This window comes from Orbicella faveolata, unplaced genomic scaffold, assembly GCF_042242905.1.
Source record: "Orbicella faveolata isolate gen_17 unplaced genomic scaffold, um_ofav_v1 contig_2, whole genome shotgun sequence".
Classification (NCBI taxonomy): Eukaryota; Metazoa; Cnidaria; class Anthozoa; order Scleractinia; family Merulinidae; genus Orbicella; species Orbicella faveolata.
This window is the reverse complement of record NW_028301547.1, coordinates 32,107,312-32,131,250: the sequence shown is the minus strand read 5'-3', so window position 1 is coordinate 32,131,250 and position 23,939 is coordinate 32,107,312. Positions and strand designations below refer to the sequence as shown.

Sequence of the window (23,939 nt, the reverse complement as noted above, 5' to 3'; positions counted from 1 at the left end):
ACATAAACAACTGCGATATCATAGCAACCTTGAGCCAATCAAAATCTTGCATTTGGCGTCTGCAGATAACGAGATTAATCCATAGCAACTCAATGTCCAATCAAATCACAAAAAGTTGTTGATAGCGCTTTGTTACTTTGATTAATTCAGGATAGGCAAGAATAATAGCCGGCGACGATGCTCATTCATTACATTTACTCACGCTTGCTTGCAACGAGCGTTTGCTTCTACCTGCTAAGTGGGAAAGGAACAAATTGTTGGTTATTTTTTTGACAGCATAAAATCGAGTACCGTCTTCTTCATATCCTGCACTGATGACACGGAAATGTTTCACACCGATCTAAAGTGTCCATTCTCTGCCTGCTGAAATTGTCTCCGTCAATAGAGCGCTTTAAACATCTCGGTTTATATTTTTTTACTGTTTCTAATCGGAATCCATCAAGAAGTACGACACTTCTCTGGCTTTATCATCCTCGCAGATTTAGAGCTGGCGAATATTGCTGCCAATCGACGAAGCCACTTTGCATTCGAAAAGTTTGTAATTAAATTGCTACAATACCCCAGCGTTTACAGCTCTGACACTCGTACGTGCGTCAAAGGGACGCCTCAACCTGCCTTGGTAAATCAACTGGAAAAACCATAACCAGTGACAAGTTGATCAACGCACACAGGAAATACACCATCGAGAACGTCGACTACGGCAGTATTTGGACTTGAGCTAGCGGTCGAGAGAAGATCTAAAACGGGACAGCTGCTTAAAATAATTCATCAAAGTTAGTCGGCGACGGGTTATTATGAACAACAAGATGCCAGTTGCAGTGCAATCATATGCAGAAAGATTTGCAGCAAACTGGAAGGCCCAGAACCCTGCAGACCAAGAGGAAGAACAAGCTTCGTTAGACGATAGTTTAACAAATCTTCAATGGCTGCATAGCATTAGCATACAGGACATCGCACCCTCGACTACTTCTATAGCTCCTTCACCGAGCCCATCGACGAATTCATGCGACTCCGACGATCGCAGTGACACTAGCGATGGATTTAAAGACGTCCACTGTAAAGAGCCAAACATTGATTACAAAAACGATGCCAACCACAAACCGCCTTATTCTTACGCGACATTAATTTGTATGGCCATGAGAGAAACCAACAAGACGAAGATTACACTCAGCGCAATTTACAAGTGGATCAAAGAAAACTTCATGTATTATCGAGTTGCGGATCCAACATGGCAGGTAAATGAGTTCATTCTTTTAATGCTTAAATAACTGTTGGTGTTGCAGACCTACGAAAGAAAAGTTTTGCCGGCTTCCTAGTTAGGAAGCAAGAAACGGCAAGTGAAGATTACTAATATCGATCGCTATCACATATTCATGTTCTCATTATCAAGCCCAAGATGATGCGATTATTCCGTGAGGCTTTTTCCCTTAATCTTCAAAGATGAACCTTCACTTGCGGGGTTGTCTCTGGAATATTTATTAAGCCGGACAGAGAAAATTTCCGCTTCGCAGCAAGATAATTCAGAAGACTGAGGCAGGTCATAGATCTTTTGTGCCGAAGTATTTAATTACTTGAGAATAACGAAATGGAATATTAAAATAGTTTGTTTTAAAATTGTATGATAAGATTTTTAGAGCAACTTTGCGAAATTTACAGTAAAGAAAACACATAGGACATTTTAGGCTAGGTATGAAATTAAATTCAAGCCGCTCTTTTTTTGTCAAAAAATACTGACATCTTCCGATTCACAATCTACTTTTCGAACGTTGACAGTGATAAATGAATTACTTCGTACGGTAGTCAAACTTTTCAAGAGTAAAGTTCGTCAATACGGTTATTAAACGTTTTTTCTGTTTTCTTTCTACTTTTTAATATCAACCAATATATTCAATGTCGTGGGTGGATTTCCATTTTCCGCTTGGCTCGAAACCATTTAGTGACTAAAACACTTAACGTCATTGTTGCGGCTCATGACTTCAAGTTATCAGAAGAAAAATTTATTTTGTCGAAAAACACGGTCTCACTTTTAAACCGTGAGATTCAGCAAATATTTTCCCCAAAAAATCATGTTTTGGTGCAAGGGAAGTTTCCATTCAAATTTAATGAGTTTCCATGTATTTGTTACATTATCTCACTGGGGTATTACTGGGTATTAGCATGGAATTTTCGCATGTTGGTTGAACTGAATGGAAGTTTATATAATCGTTTGAAAAAACAATCTATACTCCTTGGGTGGTGAATATCTAGTTCACAATGTATTGGTTGTATTCCATGAAAAAGCAGACCCAAGTGAACCTTTACATAGTTTTCTGATTCTAAAAATAAAGTTTTCAATTATTAATAGACGTGATATCCAAAGCATAATTTTGTAGATCACTGGTTCGAACTGTTATCTACCGATTTTTTTCCAGTCTGAAAAACTATTTTCAAATTCCCAGATGTTCAATTCTTAACCTACTTATCGTTTTCTTATTCTCACTGATCTCTGCAAAAGACTATTCTCCAATGATGAAATTTGTCTTTAAAATTGTTTTCATAAAGGGTGATAATTGTAGCCTGAAGGACTGCATGCAGAATGACCTTTATAAAAGGATACGGAACATTCAATGTAGTAATTTGCAATTTCTTACCTCGGTAGGACCAATATATCCAATCGTTATTTAAAGCCCCTCCTTCAAAATTAGGAAATCAATACCTTGTTCGTTATTAAGCTTTGAAATTTATAAAGTAAGTTCATTAACATAATAAAGAAGTTGACAAACTTGTGGAATATCATGGTATGTTGAGCAAAAGCTATGCATACTTCAAGACGTTCATGGGTCATTATTAATAATGTAATCCTCCTCAGCATACCCACTCCTGCATGTGTCAAATCAATTACCATTTACAGATCTTTTGCAGAACATAAAACATGATCTCTGTATAATTTGCTCAATCATAAAAGGTTCTTGTTTTTTGTTTTTCATTTCAAATCTCGTAAAACTAAAATAACATTTGCATGTATTGAGTAACTGGACAACCAAATATGTCTTCTCATTCATGTTGTTCTTGTCAGAATTAAGTCAAAATATGACAGAGTTATTAGATGTCTAGGACTCTGTCATTATAAATCATATAAGTTACAAATAGTTTTAAGGAAAAACTGTATATGTTCCCAGAAGAAATATTACATTGACCTGGTAATTAATAACAACACTCTCTCTTTTAAAAGTGTCGCCAAAATTGTTCTCATCAGTCTCAGAAATATGTTTTAAAAAATAAAATTAACAATGTTTTAGAAGCTGCAGATTACATGGCTTGTAAAAGAGTGGTATGGCTGGTTGTGAATCAAAATTTGATGGATAAAAAGAAAGTATCCTCTTTAGCCTGTGAGAGCATCCGCTCTTATTTCACGAACAAGAGCTGAAAAAACAGGATGCTCTCGAAGACTACTCTCTCTCTCTCTGTCTGAATGATGACTTGTAAAGGATCACAAACTAAGTACATTTGGTTAGAAAGTTACAATCTCATTTCATTTTGAATTCTTTTTGTTGCCTTTTCAGAATTCAATCCGCCACAACTTGTCTTTGAACAAGTGCTTTGTGAAGGTGGCCAGAAACAAGAACGAGCCTGGGAAAGGAGGTTTTTGGAAAATAGACCCTGCATATGCTGACATGTTTGTAGATGGTGTGTTTAAAAGGAGGAGAGGTGTAAACACACAAAAGCCATCCAAGAAAAGTTCTTTGAAGCCTTGTAAAAAGGCAACATCCAAGAGATCATCAGACAGTCTTAAAAATTCACTCTCTAAGCAAGACCAAGATGATGAACCATGGGCAAAAAAGAAGTTTAAACCTGTTAAAATTAAGATTGAAAGGCAGGATGACGATGATAATGAACTTTTCATGGAGGAAGAAATTGCTCCATTTTCTGGTGGTATAAAGGAAGAATTCAGTTGGATGACAGTGTTGACAAATGATGAAATAGATGAAAGTATACGAGAGATTGCAGATGCCCATGGAATTTCATTTGACAGCTCAATTCCTGTGACAAGCCTCTCTGGATTTACCACACCTGTTTGCTTGAGTCCACCTCCATCACATGATAGCACAGATGGCGATACATTTCAAGTTGAACCCGACCTAGACTTGACAATCAGAGGGATAGGATTACTACCACCTCGTGAAAACTTGGCAACACCCTCACCAACCACATTAACTGATGCTGCACAGTCTGTATTTAACATGCCACCCTCTCCTCCCTTTATGTATGAGGAAGAGCATCCCTGGGCAGAGACGGACAATGACTTTATAGACTGTTTTGAGTTGGATGGGAACAACAATGACATTTGGTAATGTTTACAAGACACTCTCAGGGAGTTAATTTCTCATTAAGTTTGATTAATGGCCATTATGTAGGAAGCTGTTGGGAGTCACCTAAAGGATGAGCACTGCTGACACTGGCACATACCAAACCAAACCAGTTTAATTTCAGAGAAAAGGGCCTGACTGTCCTTGAAAAATTTGCTGCCTTAACTCTAAATTCTCCTAGGATGATCTTTGCTGAGTGGTGATGATGGGACTTACAGGAAGACAGCTTTCATTGACTGATGGAATCATTTAGAATCAAAATAAATTCCAAGTAGTGATGAACCATCAGTAAAATTAATCGAACTCTGATAACTTGTTTGACTGCACACTTTACAAAAACATGTGCCAACATACTAACATAATTTGTACTCGCAGTATCTCCAAGCTTAACTCAATGGGTTTATATTTTTTAACAGGCATTCTCTAAAAGAGAAAATTTGTACATAAAGTTCCAATAATTGATGTTTTAAATTATGATGCTAGCTTTCAAAGCAGTATTTTTTGTGAAGTTTGCTACATACAAATTATGTGCAGGGTAATACACCCAATAAAAGTGTACTATAAGTGAGTTTAATTAATTTAATATATATCAAGGTGCTATATATTAAATGGTGACAGAAGCAAAGAACATTTTTGATGGATCATGGTTATATCAGAATATGGCATTAATATACAAGTACATACATTGTAATATTTTGTTAAATTGTACATTATTCAAAACTATCAGAAAAGAGTGGGAATTATTGAACTTAGATAACAGTTTTTAGAATAAACTGAAGCTTGAAACAGATTGACAGAGAAAGACTTCTCTGGCTTCTTGCATGCTAGTTCATTTTGAAGTTTGCAAGACAGAACAGCTGTGTTTTTCCAGGATTTTGCTCAACTTGTGTCACGCCCTAAAAAGTAATTAACGTCAGTTTTCATTAGTCAGTGAGGTCCTTACATTCGGCAATTTAAATATGAATTAAACAAAAGAAAAACTTGTGTTAAAATAGTTTATTGGCAGCATATGCTTTACAGACATATATTTTATTAAGCAATCCTTTCTCTTAAGAATATTGATGGCCTCAAAATACAGCTGTCAACATGAACCTGCTTTGTAAAGTTAAAAGATATATAGAGCCTATTTAATTGTGTGAAGAATACTGAATCTGAATAAAATGTGTGGATTTTAAAAGATGTCTCATTTTTCATCTAGTAATTCTATCCACCTTCCCTTCCCATAATATATTACAAAATAAGATGTGGAGACTAATGTTGTGCCCCCATATCACTTCAATGAGGATGACGCGAGTAACGAATGTCTTCATTTGAAGTGCAATGCATGAAAATTATGCCACTAAAATGCAAAGTGTTGCAAGGTAAGCTATGCCCAAGACTCTTCCTAAGTCTACAAGGCAGCATAAATAAATGAGGAAAGAGATTGGCATACAGGGACACATTTCCATGTTTTAGATTTTAGATATTTGTCTACAAATATCCATCTCATCTTTTATCAATCTGAGCAAGGTAAAAGTTGGTAGTGGATCTAAGCAACGGGCTAGGGTGCCACCTTATTTTGTATTTTGCACAACCACCGCCTTAAAAAACAAGGTTCCTCCTTTCCTTCTCCAGTCTCTTTCCAACAAGATATGGCTCAAGGTTCTTTCCCTTCCCTCCCTCCCCACAATTGAATTTCTCTGGATCTGCCATTACATCTTGGTAGCAATAGTTACAATGTTGTCAGAACATAATAGGGAGCTTAAGCAACAATGACGGCTACACTGAGGACGACACCCAGTAAAAAATGAATATACGGGTATGCTTTACCAGCGAAATTTGCAACTGTCTAGACCTGTTCAGTACACCAATGGCTCTAAAACATGCTCAAGCTAAATATGCACCAACAATGTTCAATTCCAAATGGAAATACAAAAAATTAGCCATGGTCGTTTGTTTAACTCAGGCTACACAGAACTTAGTCATTTCACATTGAATTTCTTCTTTTGCAGAGGACAGCAAAGAAATGTACAAAGGTTATACAATGCACGAACGCAGCTATTGTTTTCCTCATTTAACCTTTTGTTTGGTGATGTTCTGGTCGCTTAAGCTCTCTGATTTGGGGCTTTTGGAGAAAACACAGCATTCAATGAATCAGATGTTGGAGATAAAAACAAATTTAATAAACTGATAATGTAAAAACAGTGCATAAGGAAATAGCACTAGGAATAAATATCATTAAAGGCTGCAACAAAAAGAACTTGAAAATGGGTAGTACCCTTAATCACAAATGTGTATAGAAAGGTGTAATTTCACCTATTCACTTCCTCAGAACATGTGACCTGTTGCTCAATACCCTTTTCTGATGATAAATTAATGTTTCCCCAATAGATGAGTGGAAAGGAAGAAAACAAACATTTACAAGAACAACAAAAAACATCATAACCCTTGACAATAAAGTGTACAAGATAATTATTATACCTTTGGGGCAAAGAATTGACAGCATTATTTTGCTAAAAATCTGGAATTCTATAAACATGTGTGTTATACTATCAACAACATATTTTTTTGGTTAAAAGCAATCTTAAAAAATGCAAATAATGTTAATTTAATCTACAATAAAGTACCAACATGTAAGAGTGTGAAAGAGACCAAATAAAATAAATACAATTATTATGTATTCCTATCTTTATTGACAATTCAGTGTCATGTCAAAATCTGTGTTGTTGATCCATTCCTGATGGTAAGTCTAGACTCTGTAATATTGACAGACTATTTACAGCAAAATCCCACACCTGCAGATTGAGAACAAAAACATTGTTTTTTTTAAAAAAAAAGAAAAATTCTCATAACTTGAGTGAGGCTAGGCATGAAGTGACAATTATCAGCACTGAGGTTTGCTTTATCACCCTTAAATCACATCCAAGGTTAGCTAATTACAGAGGACTTGATAGGTTTTCTTATATCAGAAAACTTTGCAAAGAAGAAAACAAAAAGTGTTTTAGTTCTGAATTATTTGAAAGAAGTTGTCATGCCAATTATAGATGGAAAATAAAAATGTTCTGAGACCGCAAATCAAAATTATTACTTTTAAGGTGGTTTACTACAGTTTTTCGGAGACTCAGTAGCGTGTGCTATGATTGCCTGCCAGATGTCAGTATTAATCGCGCGTGCACAAATGACGCAAGTAACCCTACGAAGAAACAAAAACCACTTCAGCACTTTAAAGGCACTTCGGTATACATAGCAATAGTTTCCAACTCCGTTCAAACATGTGTTTAAGCCTAGGGCCAAAAAAATATCATGGCAAAAAAAGTTGAGAAACAACCAGTAAAAGAGTTCTAATTTACTCCTGCTTTCTGGCACGCAATACATGGGATCACATGAGCACCCGCTTAAATAAAGGGCATGCGCAATTCAATTCTTGTCTAAGGCTGTAAAAGCTAGTCTTTGATCGAGGATTGCTCAAATATGTACCGTACAACCCATGATGAATTTTCACAGTTGATTTGTAAGGGCGAATCAGGTTTAGAGTGAAAATTTTTAAAAAATCTGTAGGACAAATTTTGAGCTATTTTTGATTTCACATTTTCTTACTTTGCGAAAAATCTGTCTTACAGATTTTCATTTTACTTTGCATGAATGTTAAATCAGAGCCAATTTCTTATTCCTGAAATTTTGAGGTGAGGTTATACAGGTAGATTTTAAGAAAAATGTGCTTAAATCTGGTAGTTCCCAGTCTCTCCTCAGATACTTGGTTGTTCATTTTGGCCATTTGTTGATGTTTAATTGTTCAAATTTCACATAGAACGGCATAAGACTGAAGCAAACACTAAATAGAGAAAGGAAAAACATCTCCGAACATTTTTCAAAAGAGTTAGAAATTGGGCTATTATAATCCATCAAAACTGCAGTAAGCCACCTTAATTGCCAATTATTCAGTAGCCAAATTGACAAAACATTCAATAAGTGACAAGATTATAGACGGACACCAAGATCACAGAAACCACATAGGGTTGGGGTTAGTCAATCTGTCAATCTGTTTCTACTCTGTTAATAGTTTCCCACCTCAGGTTACCAGTATGTATTAAAGACAGGTTTGATGTTGCACTTTCTTGACGGCACCAAACTAATATGGCCTATAAGAATTCACTGCACACTTTTACAGTGACATGTGTAGCCTAAACCTAGTGGTTAACTGTTTTGTGTGTCATCTAAGCAATATGTACAATACCTTGATTTCGCCTGAGTTGTCACCACTAATAACCCACTGGTCATTGAAAGTAACACTTGACACACCAGAGGAATGATCACCAGGAAGTGTCAACTGACAATCACCGCTCTCTAAGGACCACACCTGGGAGAAAGATCCAATGTGATAAGGAGCAAAAACCCCCTACAGTCTTAAACAGTCAATCTATTGTATCCTGATTTCAATATTATATTAACCTCAAGAGCCAGAGACTATACATTTTGTACATACTGACAGCTTTTGTTTATTCTGTCAAACATTTGATAAGTAATCTACATCATTATCATGAATTGGAGGTCAATAAAGTTGTTAAAATCAGCATTAGTTCAGGTGTGTATAAGAAAAACTAGCTTAGAATGTTTTTGCAAATTGAATCACTCTGCACATTGAGTGACAGCTCAGCTCTTTTTTGTATAAAACATCTCATATATGAAACATTCAAACTTGTTAAACAACACCTTTGGAGTAGTGAACAATTCACACTTTTTCTCAATATAGCCCTAATGCATGATGACATCAGACCAGCAAAAATCACTACCAAACCTCAGTTTGAAGATGCAAATAATTGTATTTTTTTTCAGAGAATACCTACATGAAAAGAACATTAAGGTAACAAAAAGTTCAGAAAATTCAGCATGAACGAGGCTTGGAAGTGAACTTTGAGCATGTAGTGTAATCATGACTATATGACTTTAATTTCTCGATGATGTCCGCGATGACATCAAAATGTTGAACCACTTTAAAATTTATTTATTCTTGACAGTTTGAATATTTTTGGGATTTTTATTGGTTTAATTCTTAGCTCTGACTAGCACGTTTCTAGCTTTTACCCCTATTAGCTATAAATAGATGTTATCTATCATGTAATTACTTTCTCAATTAGTTGTCTTCAATTTACAGCCTTCCAAAAAACACTTCAAGGAACAAACTGAAAATATACTGGACTACAAGTGGGCAAGTAACTCTTGCTCTGACAGTTACAGAAAGCACTGAAAATGAAAAGGGACATTACCTTGACAGTCCTATCATTAGATCCACTCACAATCTTGTGCATATCTACATCTGTACATGTCACAGCACCTGTTAAGAAAAATATACCTTTACTACCAGTGAGAAAACGTGTGCAATCATCTCAAGTTGTAATGAACATCTGCTAATATAATCAACTTAATAACCCCAGCTGCAACCTTGAAAACTGCCTGAATTATTATTACCTCTAAGTGTATTATATGTGTCCCTACAGCAAAGTGGTCTCATGGTTAGTGCACTAGTTTCCGGATCGAGTGGTCTGGGTTTGAGCCCTGGTCAGGGACATTGTGTTGTGTTATTGGGCAAGACACTTTACTCTCACAGTGCCTCTAGAGCTCCACCCAGGTATATAAATGGGTACCGCAACCTTAATGCTGGAGGTAACCCTGCAATGGACTATCATCCCATCCAGGGAGGAGTAGAAATACTCCTAGTCACTTCATGCTACAGAAACCTGGATAAGCTCCGGCCTGATGGGCCACTTGGCTTGTATGCAGACTTAACATGCACCCCTTCATTTATGTGTCCCTACATACAACACTGTGTCAAAAGTTTCTTAACCAGTTTTTAAACTAAAATCACAACAATCATATGTTGATAACTGCTTATAACTGGAATGGTTTTTCTTATTTTTGATTAACTTGCGTCTTGAGAACAACTAATCTCTCTACTACAACTTATTCCCTGTTATTAGTCAAGACTTTCTTTCTTGCAAGGTTTTGTTTCTCTTTTCAGGCTCCAAAAACCATCTCTGATCCAACTACATCTTAACCTACAGAGATGCTGACTTTGAACTGGTTCATGTGCCATGTACTTCAAAATTTCAGCTTTAAACCTACAAGCTATACCATAAGTGCAACAAGTTCCTTCCAGTATATACAGTAGAACATGATTATTAACAGTCATGTGACACCTGTCAGCACCTGTGTGTCCAAACAGAATGTGTTTACGGCATTGAGTAGCAGTATCCCAGAGTGAAATGGTGTTATCATTTTGACCAGAAGTGACTACCTTTGTGCAAGGACTGATAGAAAGGCAAGACACAGACGTTCTGCTGCCCATTTGCTGAAACAATGTCCACAACAATAATGATAAATTATAATAATTAATAAACACTTTAAAAAAGGTTTTGATAAATAACCTATATGTTTGTACTAATTGCATCAAACTATCAGACATTCATTACAAAAGAATCTGCTAGTAAGTGACAGTTACTGTAGTAAAATAACTGTTAATTCTGTTACTTTGCTCCATTACATCAAACTGGTCAGCAAATGTAATTAGAAAACAAGAAAACAATAAAATTTATTCAAACCTCTTTTTGTGGTAACATCCATGTTTTAAAAGTGTTGGAACAACTTTCATCCTCATCCCCATCTTCAACACATTCCAGTGTATCTATAAAGAAATACCTGACCAGTGAGTAAAGAAGCTTGTGGGTGAAAATGGTACTAAGAAACTTCAGTGAAATAGAAAACCTGTCATCAGGTCATTTCCACTAAATGCAGATAACAGTTCACTTCAGAATCTTAAAAATGTGTACCTGTATCAACCTTTGGTAGGTTTCTTAAGACTAAGTTAAAATCACACCTTTCTTATTTAGCTTTTTTATCATAATTCTGTATTAGAAATTGGTACAATTGGGATTATCATTTTCTCTTACCTTTATCTAATTATTGTTCTGTCCATTTGAACATTTTTATGAAATTTGTGTAAATATACATCCAAATTATATCATTTCTGTTTTTTATTATCAAATATCACCTTCAGTGTGGCATCCTGGTCCTGTCTCGAGAAGTGCCTGTCCTTTAAATCTCAAAGCCTGGTGAAATACAGTGGCACAAACTGTATAAACGGCACATCCTTATTTGACAGACTGAACATAAGTGTTCAATAAACTGCGTAAAATTGAATCTGGTTAGTGTGTGTATATTATGTTTGCACCATTCTCTAAGATAGTGCTGTATTCTACCCGGCCGGATGTCAATTTGAACTCATACTACAGTGAATGGTAGCCTAAATGGAAAACCTAAACTAAGCACAGTTACTTTTCTTCCAAGTGGATGCCAAACCCAGTGCAGCTGTAATCCAGATTTCTCAGTTTGAAGTGCCGGACATGAAAATGAAATATTATTATAACTAATGTATTGCTCACTTGAAAACCAATAAGATTCCAGTTTTCCAAAACTTCTGCAGCATGTGAAATGGACACAGACCAGGCATCATCAGGTTCTCTCTTTAGTTGGATGTCTAATACAGAACACCTATGTTTAACAATAAACAAAACAGAAAACATCTTTAGATTAGTATCCTGGTTATTCCTATATGTTTTATTTATTTAATAGCAATTGGGTCTGTCAGTGCTCCATTTATGCAATAAAGCACACGTATGTGATACACATTTAACTAAAAGAGGTCACTCCATAAAGCTTACTGTTTTGTCTTCACCTATAGCAAGTAAACATTCAGTTTTTTACACTCCCAGAAGTTTCAGCCTCTGAAATGCTTGCTATCCTGAAGAAATTTGTCTTGAAAGAAGCAACTTTGGAGGCTGCCATTTTGAACTGTACTTGACAGCCAGGCTGTGTTCATGTGACATCATTCCATCCCACTCGAATTTGCCGGGAAAAAACCTCAACTGACTTTACATCCTTCACAAGGTCAGCAAAATGTATTTTTCCAAGCAATTATCCACTTAACTATCTTCACTGCTATTATGTTTGGAGTTTGGTTTGGAGTTTGGCTCAAAATAATATGGCTCAAGAGCAGCCATAACCCAGAGTGGTAGTTAAAAGGCTTGTCGGAAGCCATTTGGAAAAATCTCATGGGTAGAATGACGTCACGAAAATGTAGCCTGGCTGCTAAGTACTATTGAAAATGGTGGCAACAATGTTGAATTCTGGTTTCTTTGGAGACAAATTTCATAACGAAAACCTGCCCTTTAGAGGGTGAAACTTCAGTGAGTGGCTAAACTTAGGGCAAAGTTTTTATTAGCGTTGACAAAAAATACGTTTTTTTGGAGTGACCTCCTTTAAGTGTCGTATTTGACAGGTCACACAAACAAGCAGGAAAAACTATAATGCTTGTAAACTTTTATTTTATATTAAGTTACTTTCAAGACGTTGGTTTTGCTTGGCACATCATTTCCTTATTACCCTTCACATAATTCTCACAAGTAACTTTGAAAGAGCCCTCCCCTCCTCCCTCTTAGCCCCCCTCCCCCACCCCCCCCCCCCCCACTCTGGAATTTCCAATAACCTTCCTTGGGATGGGTGTGGATATCATCTGAAACTGTGGACACATTGTATTCATATAACATGAAGTTATTTACCTTGGCTTGAATGTTGTTAGAGTGTGTAAACAGTGACAAGTTACTTGTCCATATTGACTGAAATCTAATTCCCATACTTTTATGACACACTGTGTTGTAACTGTAACAAGTTTGTTATCCACAAGATTGACTCGACATACAGCAGTATCTGGTGGTAAACTGTTGTTTCTTGGACCGGTGATTTCTCTTGATATTTGTGATAAGTTAGTTTTGCTTAAGAGGAACACCTTTCTCTGAAAATCCCACAGAGAGAACTAGAAGAAGAAAGTGAATATTAATTAACATAATTTGAAAGTGCATTTAATCATGTACGTCATGGAAAATTGCACGATATAGGTTTTAATTATAATTATTGTTAGTATTGGTATTATTATTATTTGCTAATGAGTTAATGAGACCCTTAGCCAGTTTAGCCACTAACTGCCTCATGGGGCATATTCCTTAGTCTTACCAGGGGTGGTATGTATTGACTCCTCTATTACTTAAATGATGTGTTTGTACTTTTATATTAATCCAGGGTACAACCAACAATGGTAGTTGCATTTAAATTGCACAAGTTTACGTAAATACCTATGTACCAAAAGAGACAAAGTGCTAAACTAAAATAAATATCTAAATTTATACTGTTCTTCTGGACTTCCTAATAGCTCTGAGTCTATTCCTTTCATTAGTGATAGATCATATTAGTCATGAGTGCATCTGATCATGTGATAAACAAAACTTAAATACCTACGTACCAAAAGAGACAAAGTGTTAAACTATAATAAATATCTGAATTTATACTGTTCTTCTGGACTTCCTAATAGCTTTGAGTCTATCCCTTTCATTAGTGATAGATCATATTAGTCATGAGTGCATCTGATCATGTGATAAACAAAACTTACTGCTGGCTGGATATTAATTTAGTACTCCTTTTTATAGGCCAACATTGTCCTTACCCTGTTACTATGGAGACCAATTGCCAAAACATTTCTTGAGCGCTCAGTTCCAAAGTCTATACAACCAATAACACTTTCACAAGAAACAACATGAAATGACTTCTTCTCAATTAAACTCCACAAATGTACCAATTTAGAGTCTTGATTGACACTTGCTAAGAGGCTACGACCACAGTTTGATATTTTTAAGCAAACCACTTTGGTGAGTTCAGTTTGTTGTGGAGATGTAAGAGTTTTCTTACGAAGACTTTGAACATGACAGTGTCCACTAAACCAGTTTGACCGTAATATATACAACTCTTTCCACTGGGTTGGGAACACCTGGTTGTAGTAGGAAGGATCCAGGATAAACTTGTCAAAAGCTTTAACAAACAACTTTCTCCATCTGCAAATAGCCCAGTAGTTGTTAAATTAAGGAAAATCCTTGGTTCCATTTGGTAAAAGAATAAAAATCGCAGCCAAGTTATGCTCCTTGGGGCTGGAGCAAACAAACACTTGACTGCACTCAAAAGACAACTAGGACCACGTCACGTCTATCTTACTTTAAGCGTAAACAACTGGTAATTTTGTAAACATATCAATCCATACCGATATGCTGAAACACTTGAGGTGATTTACACTATTTGAAAGGATACAAATGAAAATCGTTTGCTAGCCGACACCAAACAGAACACACCTAAAATGAAAAGGTAAATAATTTACCTAAAATTAGGTAAGCTTTGAGATAAACTGTCGACCGGCCGGTTTGCACAAAATACTTTTTACATGAGGTACCACTTTATAAGATTGCACTTACTTGAGAGCACCTACATAGATCTCGCGCCGTTAAGAAGCTAAATATTCTGACTAAAATTTCATCACTTAATGATTCCATGACGTAATTAAAAAAAAAAAATTAAAAAACCTAAAAATACTGTTTTCGATAACAAACGCGAGTGTGCGCCACCATCTTTGTTCTCGTACCCAGAGCCGCCTGTCCCACTCAGCCGGCGGGGCCTTGGCACTAGGAATAGGACTCCGCCTCCAAGACAGGTCTCTAATTACACAAAACGAGCTTTTTCTCATTTATTTACTTATTTACTTATGACCATTTATTGGGCAGAAACACGATAGTCGCGTTGAATTAAATATCCTGTCTGTTTTATTGATTTTCTTGCTTATTGTCGAGTAGGAAAAGGGAAAAAAAAAATTAAAATCAAACCGAACTCTTTCAAATAAGAAATTAAAAAACTCCATTGGAAGTGTACAAAGTTAAGATAACTCCCTAAAAGATGTATTATTGTATCCATACAACCTTGACTCAGAAGAATGAATTTCCCAGTGATTATTTGCCTCTGACGAATTCACGAAAAAAAAAATATTATTTTGAAAAACAATAATTCAATAACTGATCAAATGCTGATATTGTCGTCCGTGAAAAAAAGAAAACTTTGTACGAATTATTTATTAATTGCTCATTCAATTTTATTTACTATACACATCTTCTTTCTGTAATTAATTAAATATTTATGATTTATTTACGTGTAATTCCTTGTTTTCAATTTTCAGATGTGTTTGACCTTTTTATGCTCGCAAGGCTAAAACGTGGATGGACTGGCAATCTGTACGGGTCCGCAAATGATCCCAGGACCGCAAATGATCCCCAAATTGGACCGCAAATGATCCCGGACCGGAAGTGATCCCCATATTGGACCGCAAATGATCCTAATCAAAAAATAAGGAATGGCATGGATGGTGGGATTGTGTGGATAGGGAATTGGCGTACGTGAATACCGATGTTTTTATTAAAGCCATCTTATTATTATAATGGCTTACAACTTGCTTTTTTTCATACTTTCGTCTAAATTTTGTTGCTAACTAGGATTTTATGAATATCACCACTCAATCATCAACTTGGCTTGCATTTCTTTGCAATTCTCAGTAAAATTATGATCAGTGCAACATACGCTACATATCCTCCTTTGTTAAACATTGATATTTCGGTGTTATAGTTAAATCACATTTTATCAGCCATTAACACCACTCGTCTAAAGTTTTAAACTAAAATCTAACCATGAAGCAACTATTACAGAAGACGCTGTCACCTGAGTAGACCCACAAGCCTACAATTACGCTTCATCACTCTGTAAAACACCTAGTGTGTAGCACCGGAAATTTGAACAAATTTATTTTGTAATTTTTCCATGGTCGTATTTTGGCTCTAATTCCTCGGAAATGACTACTTGAGTATTCTAAGAAGCCAAAATTCCAAGCTATAGTTATGAAGTTCAGCTTCATGACCAAGCAAAGCCAAGGCTTGCGCTTCGTTTTAACAATTAGCTGTTTGATAGATGTTTGATACTATCGCCACCGGGATTTCGAGAATGCTTACAAGTAGGTGTTTTTCTAAGACTTCTAATTCGATAGATCGTCTTCACGTGACGTGTTTTTATCCTAATCAGGCATAAGAGGCGGTATATTTATATCTGTTTACAATTAGCGTGCTTCGTTTGGAAATCAGAGCATTTTGAATTTCAGGGTTATGGAGGTTGCGTGACCCAAGGCTACGATCGAGTTTGTTGAAAAATATATACTTATCTCATGATTTTGAGCCTTTTCAGAAGTTAGAGCATTAGGAAAAGTGTTTATGTAAATGCCTGTTTGTTTAGTGCTGATAATCAGTCGCCCAGAAAGCCAAAGTAAGCTCCAGATGTTTACACGATATTCCGGCCGCCATATTGGTGTACCACGGATGTACACCACCATGGCGTTTTCTTTCTGGGCTCTGTAAATTTCTGGGAAACATTTACGACGAATATCTGAAGTCTGGGGAAACGCACAGGCCTAAAACTTGGAGAAGTGTCTTATTTAGCTATCTTCTATAGCGTACATCACAATTTCTTAGCTTTTTCCATTGGTTGGTTTTCGATTTATTATTTTTTTATTGCGCGACAGTGAAAAGGATCTGTACCCTTCGAAGAACAAAACAGCAACTGTGGAATATTTTTTTGTAAAATGATAAAAGGTTTTTTTTAGTTCATAATTCTTGTACATGTTCTCACCTTCCTCTGATATAAATCCATACCATTCCTTATTTTTGGATCGGGATCATTTGCGGTCCAATATGGGGATCATTTCCGGCCTGGGATCATTTGCGGTTCAATTTGGGGATCATTTGCGGTCCGGGATCATTTGCGGTCCTGGGATCATTTGCGGACCCGTACAAATCCGCCTTTTTTCAGCTAGAAAAAATCGTCTTTTTACCTCCTAAATCACGTCCAAAGCAAGCAAGCAAATTTCGGTAGATTCCAAAAGAGCAATTAACTTCTTCAATTCAGATATTTCGATTGCTGCGAAATGGCAAGAAAACTTGAACAGAACCGTTTCTTTGTTGGAAACGTTGACAGTGCGCAAGTCACATTTTTAATCTGTCCTAAGAATGCCTCAAATCGGGCTAAAAATAAAAGATTTCAAAGACTAAGAGAAGATTAAAAATTTCCATATCATTCCATCTGTATGTTTCAGCGACAACTTTTGTAGAACAAGCACTTTCATGCCAAACAAAAACTGCTTGAAGTACAATTGTCTTGCTCGGAGAAACAAGAATGTCACCACTCATTAACTGACAGGAAACCGGAAAGTATGGCCTATCTAATAATCTGCCGTACTTTGTTTTATGAAAATGAACATCAATCTGCTCTTCTCGCAAAAGCGGAAAATTGTGCCAAAGAAAAGTAACTTTACGTAAAAGACAGACCCTTATTTAAATAGTTTGCAATGAACAGCGCGTAAACGTGTAGCTACAACAGCCTGAAGCAGAAAATGCCAGAAGATGATCACCCTGTAAATTGGATTTCCAAATTTTCTTAGCTGTTCTAAAAGACTTAGCAGACATTTGTGATAGCTTCAAACACTGTGCTGAAGCAAAGGGCAGTTTCGAGCCAAGCTTATCACAAGGAAGTATTTGACCGAGTTGTCAATGGGGAATTTACAAAACTTAGAGCAAACAGTGGTCATCGCTGTAGTCGGATTTTTCTCTTTGATTCTCGCCATTATTTTGCTTTGCTTCTGCCTTTTCACTGTCTACAACTGCTTCTACAAGAGAATGGCACAAAAATACTTCAAAAGAATGGAATCAGAAACCCAAACTACAGACATTGAAAACGATGCTTCTCTCCAGGAATATGACGAGATTTTAAACGGCAGACATGAAATGACCGGGATCACTAGACTGTGAGTCTCATGAATGTTTCCTTTCACTCTCACATCGAGTGTAATGTTTTTAATGGGTGTTTCTGACTGACAATTTATTATTCTGAACAGTCCGGCAAGCCCCGAAAATTGTTCATGGGGCCACGTGGACTATTAAATATTACAGTATAGCATTTTATAGATAAAAAACGGGTTTTCAAGTTTCTGTTTTTAATAGTTAATGTTGTAAACATTGACTAGTATTTATCGAGTTAGTTAAATTGTCATTGCGAAAGTTTCCAATGAAAACACCGGTCCTTTAACAGGAGCATAAACTAGGTAAAAAGAAAACTCATAATAAAAATTAAAATCAGCAACTAATGTCATTGCGTAGTGTTTCCAATGCTGTATTGATTATTGAAAGCTACTGAGATTAACATCATACAAAAACAAACCACTGAATTTAAAAATAGTAACATTTGCAATTTTCGCTCCATCTCAACGACTGAACAATATAGATATCCGTCGTCGAGTTGCTATGATTGAAATAATGGAAAGCAGTTTTTTGGCTGCCATTTCTCAGAGATTTTGGAGAAATTTGGATGAATTTTCCTTGAAATCACCTTTCATTAGTGATCAGGTGCATTTGCAGTTAAGCATAATTGAAATTCAATTCAGCTTTTTGGAATTCCCCAATAATGCCCTTTAAACTGATTGTAGTTACCACGTGGTTACATTAGTTTGTTGTTATTTATTTTCGCTGGACTTAACTCATTCGCGACTGAAAGAGTTATGACAAATCAGCTTAAAAACCTGCTGAAACTCGACCTTTCATTAACCTCAATGTGTTTATGTGATTATCTCCACCGAATCTCACAATTCAACAGGAAAGAAGACATACCGTAAATGCTAACCTGTGTGTTGTGTTTTGTCGCTGGCAACCATATTTACCATTTTGAGAAGATTGTAAAGAGTGTTTTCATGGTCCGTGGAATGTGAAATTATTAATTTTTTTTATCTCGTGAATCGTGATTTCGTTAGTAACCTTCCCAAAAGAATTTTCCGTAAAATGAGAAATAAACGTTTAATTTGCAATGAACTGTTATTTTGATTATGTCCTCCGTGTTTTGTTTTCGACACTCATCATCACGTGATAAACAACTGGGACAGGCCAATCATTGATTTCTTTTCTTTAAATTAATCCAGTATTTGGTGGAACACAGCCTTTAATTTTTGCTGCAGAAAAAAGAAAAAAAGCAAAGGCGAAAATGCCGGCCACACATGGCTGTGCTTTGATATGATTGATGAAGTTTCAAAATCAGTCGTTATTTACGAAAGTTGGTGTGAAAAATGTCCCCTTTTTTCTCGTAAAACGTGAAATGTAAAACGGTAAAATCGAACGATAAAATCCGATGTTTCAGAGTAGTCACGACTCCATTATAAAGAAAAAATATATCAGATCATGCAAATTACTTTTTTGGCGCGAAGAATTAACATACCAGGGTGCGAAGATTACGAAAATACTGCGCACGAATGGAGTCTGATTGCACGTTGAGATTTGCCCTTTAAAGCTCTTATAAAAAGCATTTCATACGCTAAACAGTCAAATTTGTTTCCGCATTCCTTGAGCACTTCGAAACTGAAGCGTCGTCCCTTGCATGTTCTTGTAGTGTTTGGCAATGGTGGAGCATTGTTGTTTATGTCCTCTTACACGATTATGTAAATGTCCGCGTAAATTACTCGAACCGTGTCATCTGTCTCTTTAGATGGCGATAAAAGCTGCTGCTGATCACAAACCTTTGAGTCAACGAAACTTTTGATGGTAGAGTTAACGAGGTGTTGGGTACTTCAAACGTGAGAATACTGTCTTCAAACGGTCACATTCGTCGGAAAAATGTGACCAAGACGAAGATAAACGATGTGCTCGATCAAGCATAGTTCTCAGTAAACCCTTTTTGTACCGATTGCAACATGACTCTGATAGTGCAAGAGTAGACCTGAATTGGTGGGTTTTACGTATACCTTTGTCTCTATTAGAGGCGATCGGTTCAGTAGCTTGATACCAAGAAATGAAGCATGCCATTGCATTCGGTTTCCATCGTGAATTTTACGGAGGAATGTTCCTTGTTAAGTTTGTCCAGGCGTGTCCAACGTGAAATGCATATTGAAATTATTTTCCATGATTTTTAAAATTATCTTTTTATATTCTGTGAAACGCGATCTAGACCCGCCCTCTTTAGTCTTTTCACCACCCTCTCCAATGCAGTTAATGCAGTCCATCAGTATTTTGAAAATTCTCGTTATTGTAATCAGTTCCTCTCACTCGATAAGTTTATTACGTCCCAGTCACAAACTTTGCCTTGTCCATTTTTATGAAATTACGCTTCCGCGACCACAGGCCTCAGTTCACGTGCACAAATGCTCTAATCATGAGATTTTATTCTCAGCGCCAATGAACCTTTATCTGCATGTTCAATAAGAAAATAACTGTCAGTGTTTCCAGTCGCTCACGAAAAGGATTTGATGGGAAAACATTGTTTTCCCATCGTCTTTTTTATATGTTGATTTTAGATTTTTTACTTACTTATTAGGTTATTATATTCTTTACAGGGCCGTTCTGAAAAACACTTTATGGGAAATCGCCCCCTGTATAAATATCATTATCATTATCATTATCACTGTCATTATCATTATCATTGTCATTGTCATTGTCATTGTCATTGTCATTGTCATTGTCATTGTCATTGTCATTGTCATTGTCATTGTCATTGTCATTGTCATTAATGGAGGAATGATCATAAATGTCTCTCTCGACACATTCAATTCTCCAAAGGAGAAAACAAAGCGTTTGAAAATTTGATATTCAAGAATCGAAATGACGATAATCCCTTCGGTAACTTATAAAGATACTCGGACATTTGGCAAAAGATTTTACTGATAACATTAAAGATACTTGACAGCGTGTCTGTGTTCACGTTTTGAGTAAGTTCGTCATTTGTCTGTAAAGAAAACTTGAAAAACTGAAAATGAAAATATCTGTTTCACAGCAGTTTTTTATTCGTCTTAAACGGAGTTTTAAAGTTACTCCTCAAGAAAAAGGCGATTCTGAGAACGAATGACGTGGGAGAGGCCATTTTCGCACCCATCCGCACCAAAGCGAGGTCTCAATCCCAGGAACCTTGTTCCTTTAAGATCGAGGGCACTGGGAACAGAATGTGGAGACGCGGGTTTGCCATTATATTCATACTTTGAGTATGCGTGATTCAAGTCTAAGTTTAAGTATTTCTTCACAATCACCGGTGCATGGCGTCAAAAACATCAATATTTTTTCTCGTGTTATGTGGAATTTTCATGCTGATTTTTCTAGTGGTTCTGTCCTTCCTGCTTTATTTGTGTTTGCGAAAAGCATGTATCGTAAAAGCCATTGAAATCGTTCACACAGAAGAAAGACAAGGGAATAATCGACTTAATGATCACCTTGAAATGCTTGAGCAAGAAACAACTATATCATCACATGCGATACAGAACGACTGCTACACTCCCTCCAGCACTGTCTATTCAGCGATAGATAAAGGAAAAGCAGAGGAGACCATTCTTTAGGAAGAAGACTTTAATCCGACTACAATAACCATCTCTCTGGAGAATAGCGAGATTGAAAGACAGGACAGCTGTACAAACCGGTCATTACCGCCAATGTTTACAGTTTTTGGTCTTTTACGCAATCTACTGGGCTCTTTATGAACAGGAGAAGGTATTTTTGGAGATAATCAGAGATAAAGTACATGTATACGGCAGTAGGAAACATCAGTTTACCATCATAGTAAAGGTAAATAGAGACATGTCTATATGGGAGTGAGTCTTGACACACGCCGATATTACAAACTCGAATGATAAACTGCTTTGATAGCGGCAGCTGTGATCTTGGTGGTTGAAAAAGTGAATTAACACTTTTTTATATAAAAATTAAATAAAAGGACCTCAAATTCTCCAATTCGAAATTTGTGGCTTTGTACAAGTTAATCAAATAACGCTAAACTGTCACAAAACGTTCACCTGGTCGATTTCGTGCACGCTCCGCATCAGTATGCTAAGGACAGATTCACTTTTTTTAATTTTTCAACTTCCGCGGTGAGTTTATCTGTGGAAATCTCTCCTCTTAGGCTAACAAAGAAAGAATTGTTTTCGATTTCCTGCTTCTACCACAATCCTCTTTAAAAATGGTCAGAAATTTACTGCTTCGTGCACGAAAAAAAAACAACAACTTAACTTTACTTTACTTTGTAGCCAGTAAACTTATTTGATATATGTCTTCACTTATCACTTCCACGCATTTTTTTAAATGTTCCATTTGGTTCTCTTGATAATTGTCTCAATTCTTGCATTCTGTTTTCTTGACAGTGAACTGATATTTCATCGAAAAATTCAATGTTAATCCCTCTATCGAGTTAAGGTTTAAACCAGCATCCCGGTAAAGGTTTTCGAGGACGTACTAGGCCGATAGATTTGAGAAACAACATAGTCAATCATTTTTGGACCACTGATTTTGACTTGCGATCTGTAAAAACCTCGGTACAGTGTATTGCATCAGAAGCATATCACTTCGTCGAGGTGATATGCTTCTGATTGCATGTAAAAGTAATTACTTAATATTATTGGCAAAAGCCAAAGCATCTTTCGTTATCAAGACTTTTAACGTACTAAAACGAATATTAACATCGATGAATAAACTCATGTCTTACCAGAAGTTAAGCCTGTTTTCTCTTTATCTTTCATGGCTGTTTTTGGTAAATAATTAAAACAAGCAAAACAAAAGAAAAGCAAAACAGAAACTGAACGCTTCAATCACTTTACGAAGAAACTAATTCGACATTTATATACTTCTAATTTCAACTGAAACCAACTCAAACAGGCCGAATTTGAAGTTGATGTTCTAACAAGTCGGCAATTAATCATTTAACCATCTTCATAAAGTAAAACCAACAGAACTGAATGATGAAAGGAGCGACACCAGTTTACCGGCGGGCAATCCACGTATTTATCAGGCTAGTCATATTTTTTAATCCTTGTTGTCTTAAACAAATTGTGCCGGAAAATCTGTCATATGATCCTTGCCACCGTCGCAATGAAGAACTTCCATTTCAAATACTTCATCATTGTGGTTTCTTTTTTGTCTACGGCCAGGAGCTTCGTCATCGTCAATATCCTTGGCAATAAACCTTGAATTAAGAAGCTCTTGCTGATCTTCGTCTTTCCTGCGAAGCCATAGTAAACAAAAAGTACAGCCTACAATCACAAAGAAGATAACAACAAAAGATATGAAGATCCCAAGTAACACGGAGAGCGCTGCTGTCTTGGTTAATGTTGTCATTCTTCAGTTATTTTGATGGTCGCAGCAAAGACAGCAAAATTCGCTGGCGCCAAATGTCCGAGAAAAACGACCACAATATTCTGTTCCCCAATACAGTTGACGTATATACTTAGCGATACTCAGGGTCTTCAGAGTGACATTATTGTCAATTTTCAGGGAATTCGTTTCGGCTTCAGATGTCGTTTTACCGCAGGCAGTATCTAGCTGCTAGTAAAGGGAACCACATTTGCATCCCAATATAAATATTTTACAATAACGGACCCTTCAAGGTCGGAAATAAATTCAGAACAATGGATTTTAGGTAAATTGAACGGAAACAAGAATACACCGACCATCAAAAGTTGTAAGAACATTGATGCTTTAATACAGGAAAGTGCTGATCCCTATATTGCAAAATAGATTGTCATTTCTGACACGCAAGCTTGTCTGACTGTAGAAAACTGCTTCTGACTCAAGTACACTTCAGTGAGTTTTATCAAGTTAAAATAAATCATGACATTAGTTATGGCTTAGGTATCGATCTTTG

At 36.4% G+C, this 23,939-nt stretch overlaps 2 protein-coding genes across 3 annotated transcripts; one reads left to right on the top strand and one right to left on the bottom strand.

The window, feature by feature from the left end:
* Nucleotides 1-278: 278 nt before the first annotated feature.
* Nucleotides 279-15,083, bottom strand: LOC110069710 (uncharacterized). Of its 2 annotated transcripts, XM_020777242.2 has the most exons (11): nt 14,672-15,079; nt 14,511-14,551; nt 13,876-14,260; nt 12,938-13,191; nt 11,762-11,870; nt 11,371-11,428; nt 10,922-11,004; nt 10,530-10,671; nt 9,590-9,657; nt 8,560-8,682; nt 279-7,120 (listed from the first exon to the last, which is right to left on the bottom strand). In XM_020777242.2, exons 1-11 carry the CDS (start codon nt 14,747-14,749, stop codon nt 7,037-7,039), a joined length of 1,425 nt encoding a protein of 474 aa, XP_020632901.2. In that variant the 5' UTR covers nt 14,750-15,079; the 3' UTR covers nt 279-7,036. The 2 variants fall into 2 exon arrangements, with proteins under 2 accessions (XP_020632901.2, XP_089144842.1); XM_089288716.1 differs by lacking the exon at nt 279-7,120 and having other exon boundaries at nt 10,520-10,671; nt 14,672-15,083.
* On the top strand, nt 795-5,523 carry LOC110069711 (uncharacterized). Its single transcript, XM_020777244.2, has 2 exons — nt 795-1,235; nt 3,543-5,523. Exons 1-2 carry the CDS (start codon nt 795-797, stop codon nt 4,329-4,331), a joined length of 1,230 nt encoding a protein of 409 aa, XP_020632903.2. The 3' UTR covers nt 4,332-5,523.
* Nucleotides 15,084-23,939: the final 8,856 nt, after the last annotated feature.

Excerpts from the sequence above, each read along its gene's own strand:
- LOC110069711 (XM_020777244.2), top strand. The coding sequence starts at position 795 with ATGAACAACAAGATGCCAGTTGCAGTGCAATCATATGCAGAAAGATTT. Across the intron at positions 1,236-3,542 it reads TTGCGGATCCAACATGGCAG|AATTCAATCCGCCACAACTT; the intron begins GTAAATGAGTTC and ends TTGCCTTTTCAG.
- LOC110069710 (XM_020777242.2), bottom strand. The coding sequence starts at position 14,749 with ATGGAATCATTAAGTGATGAAATTTTAGTCAGAATATTTAGCTTCTTA. Across the intron at positions 11,005-11,370 it reads ACCAGGATGCCACACTGAAG|ATACACTGGAATGTGTTGAA; the intron begins GTGATATTTGAT and ends ATTTCTTTATAG. Across the intron at positions 7,121-8,559 it reads ACAACTCAGGCGAAATCAAG|GTGTGGGATTTTGCTGTAAA; the intron begins GTATTGTACATA and ends CTCAATCTGCAG.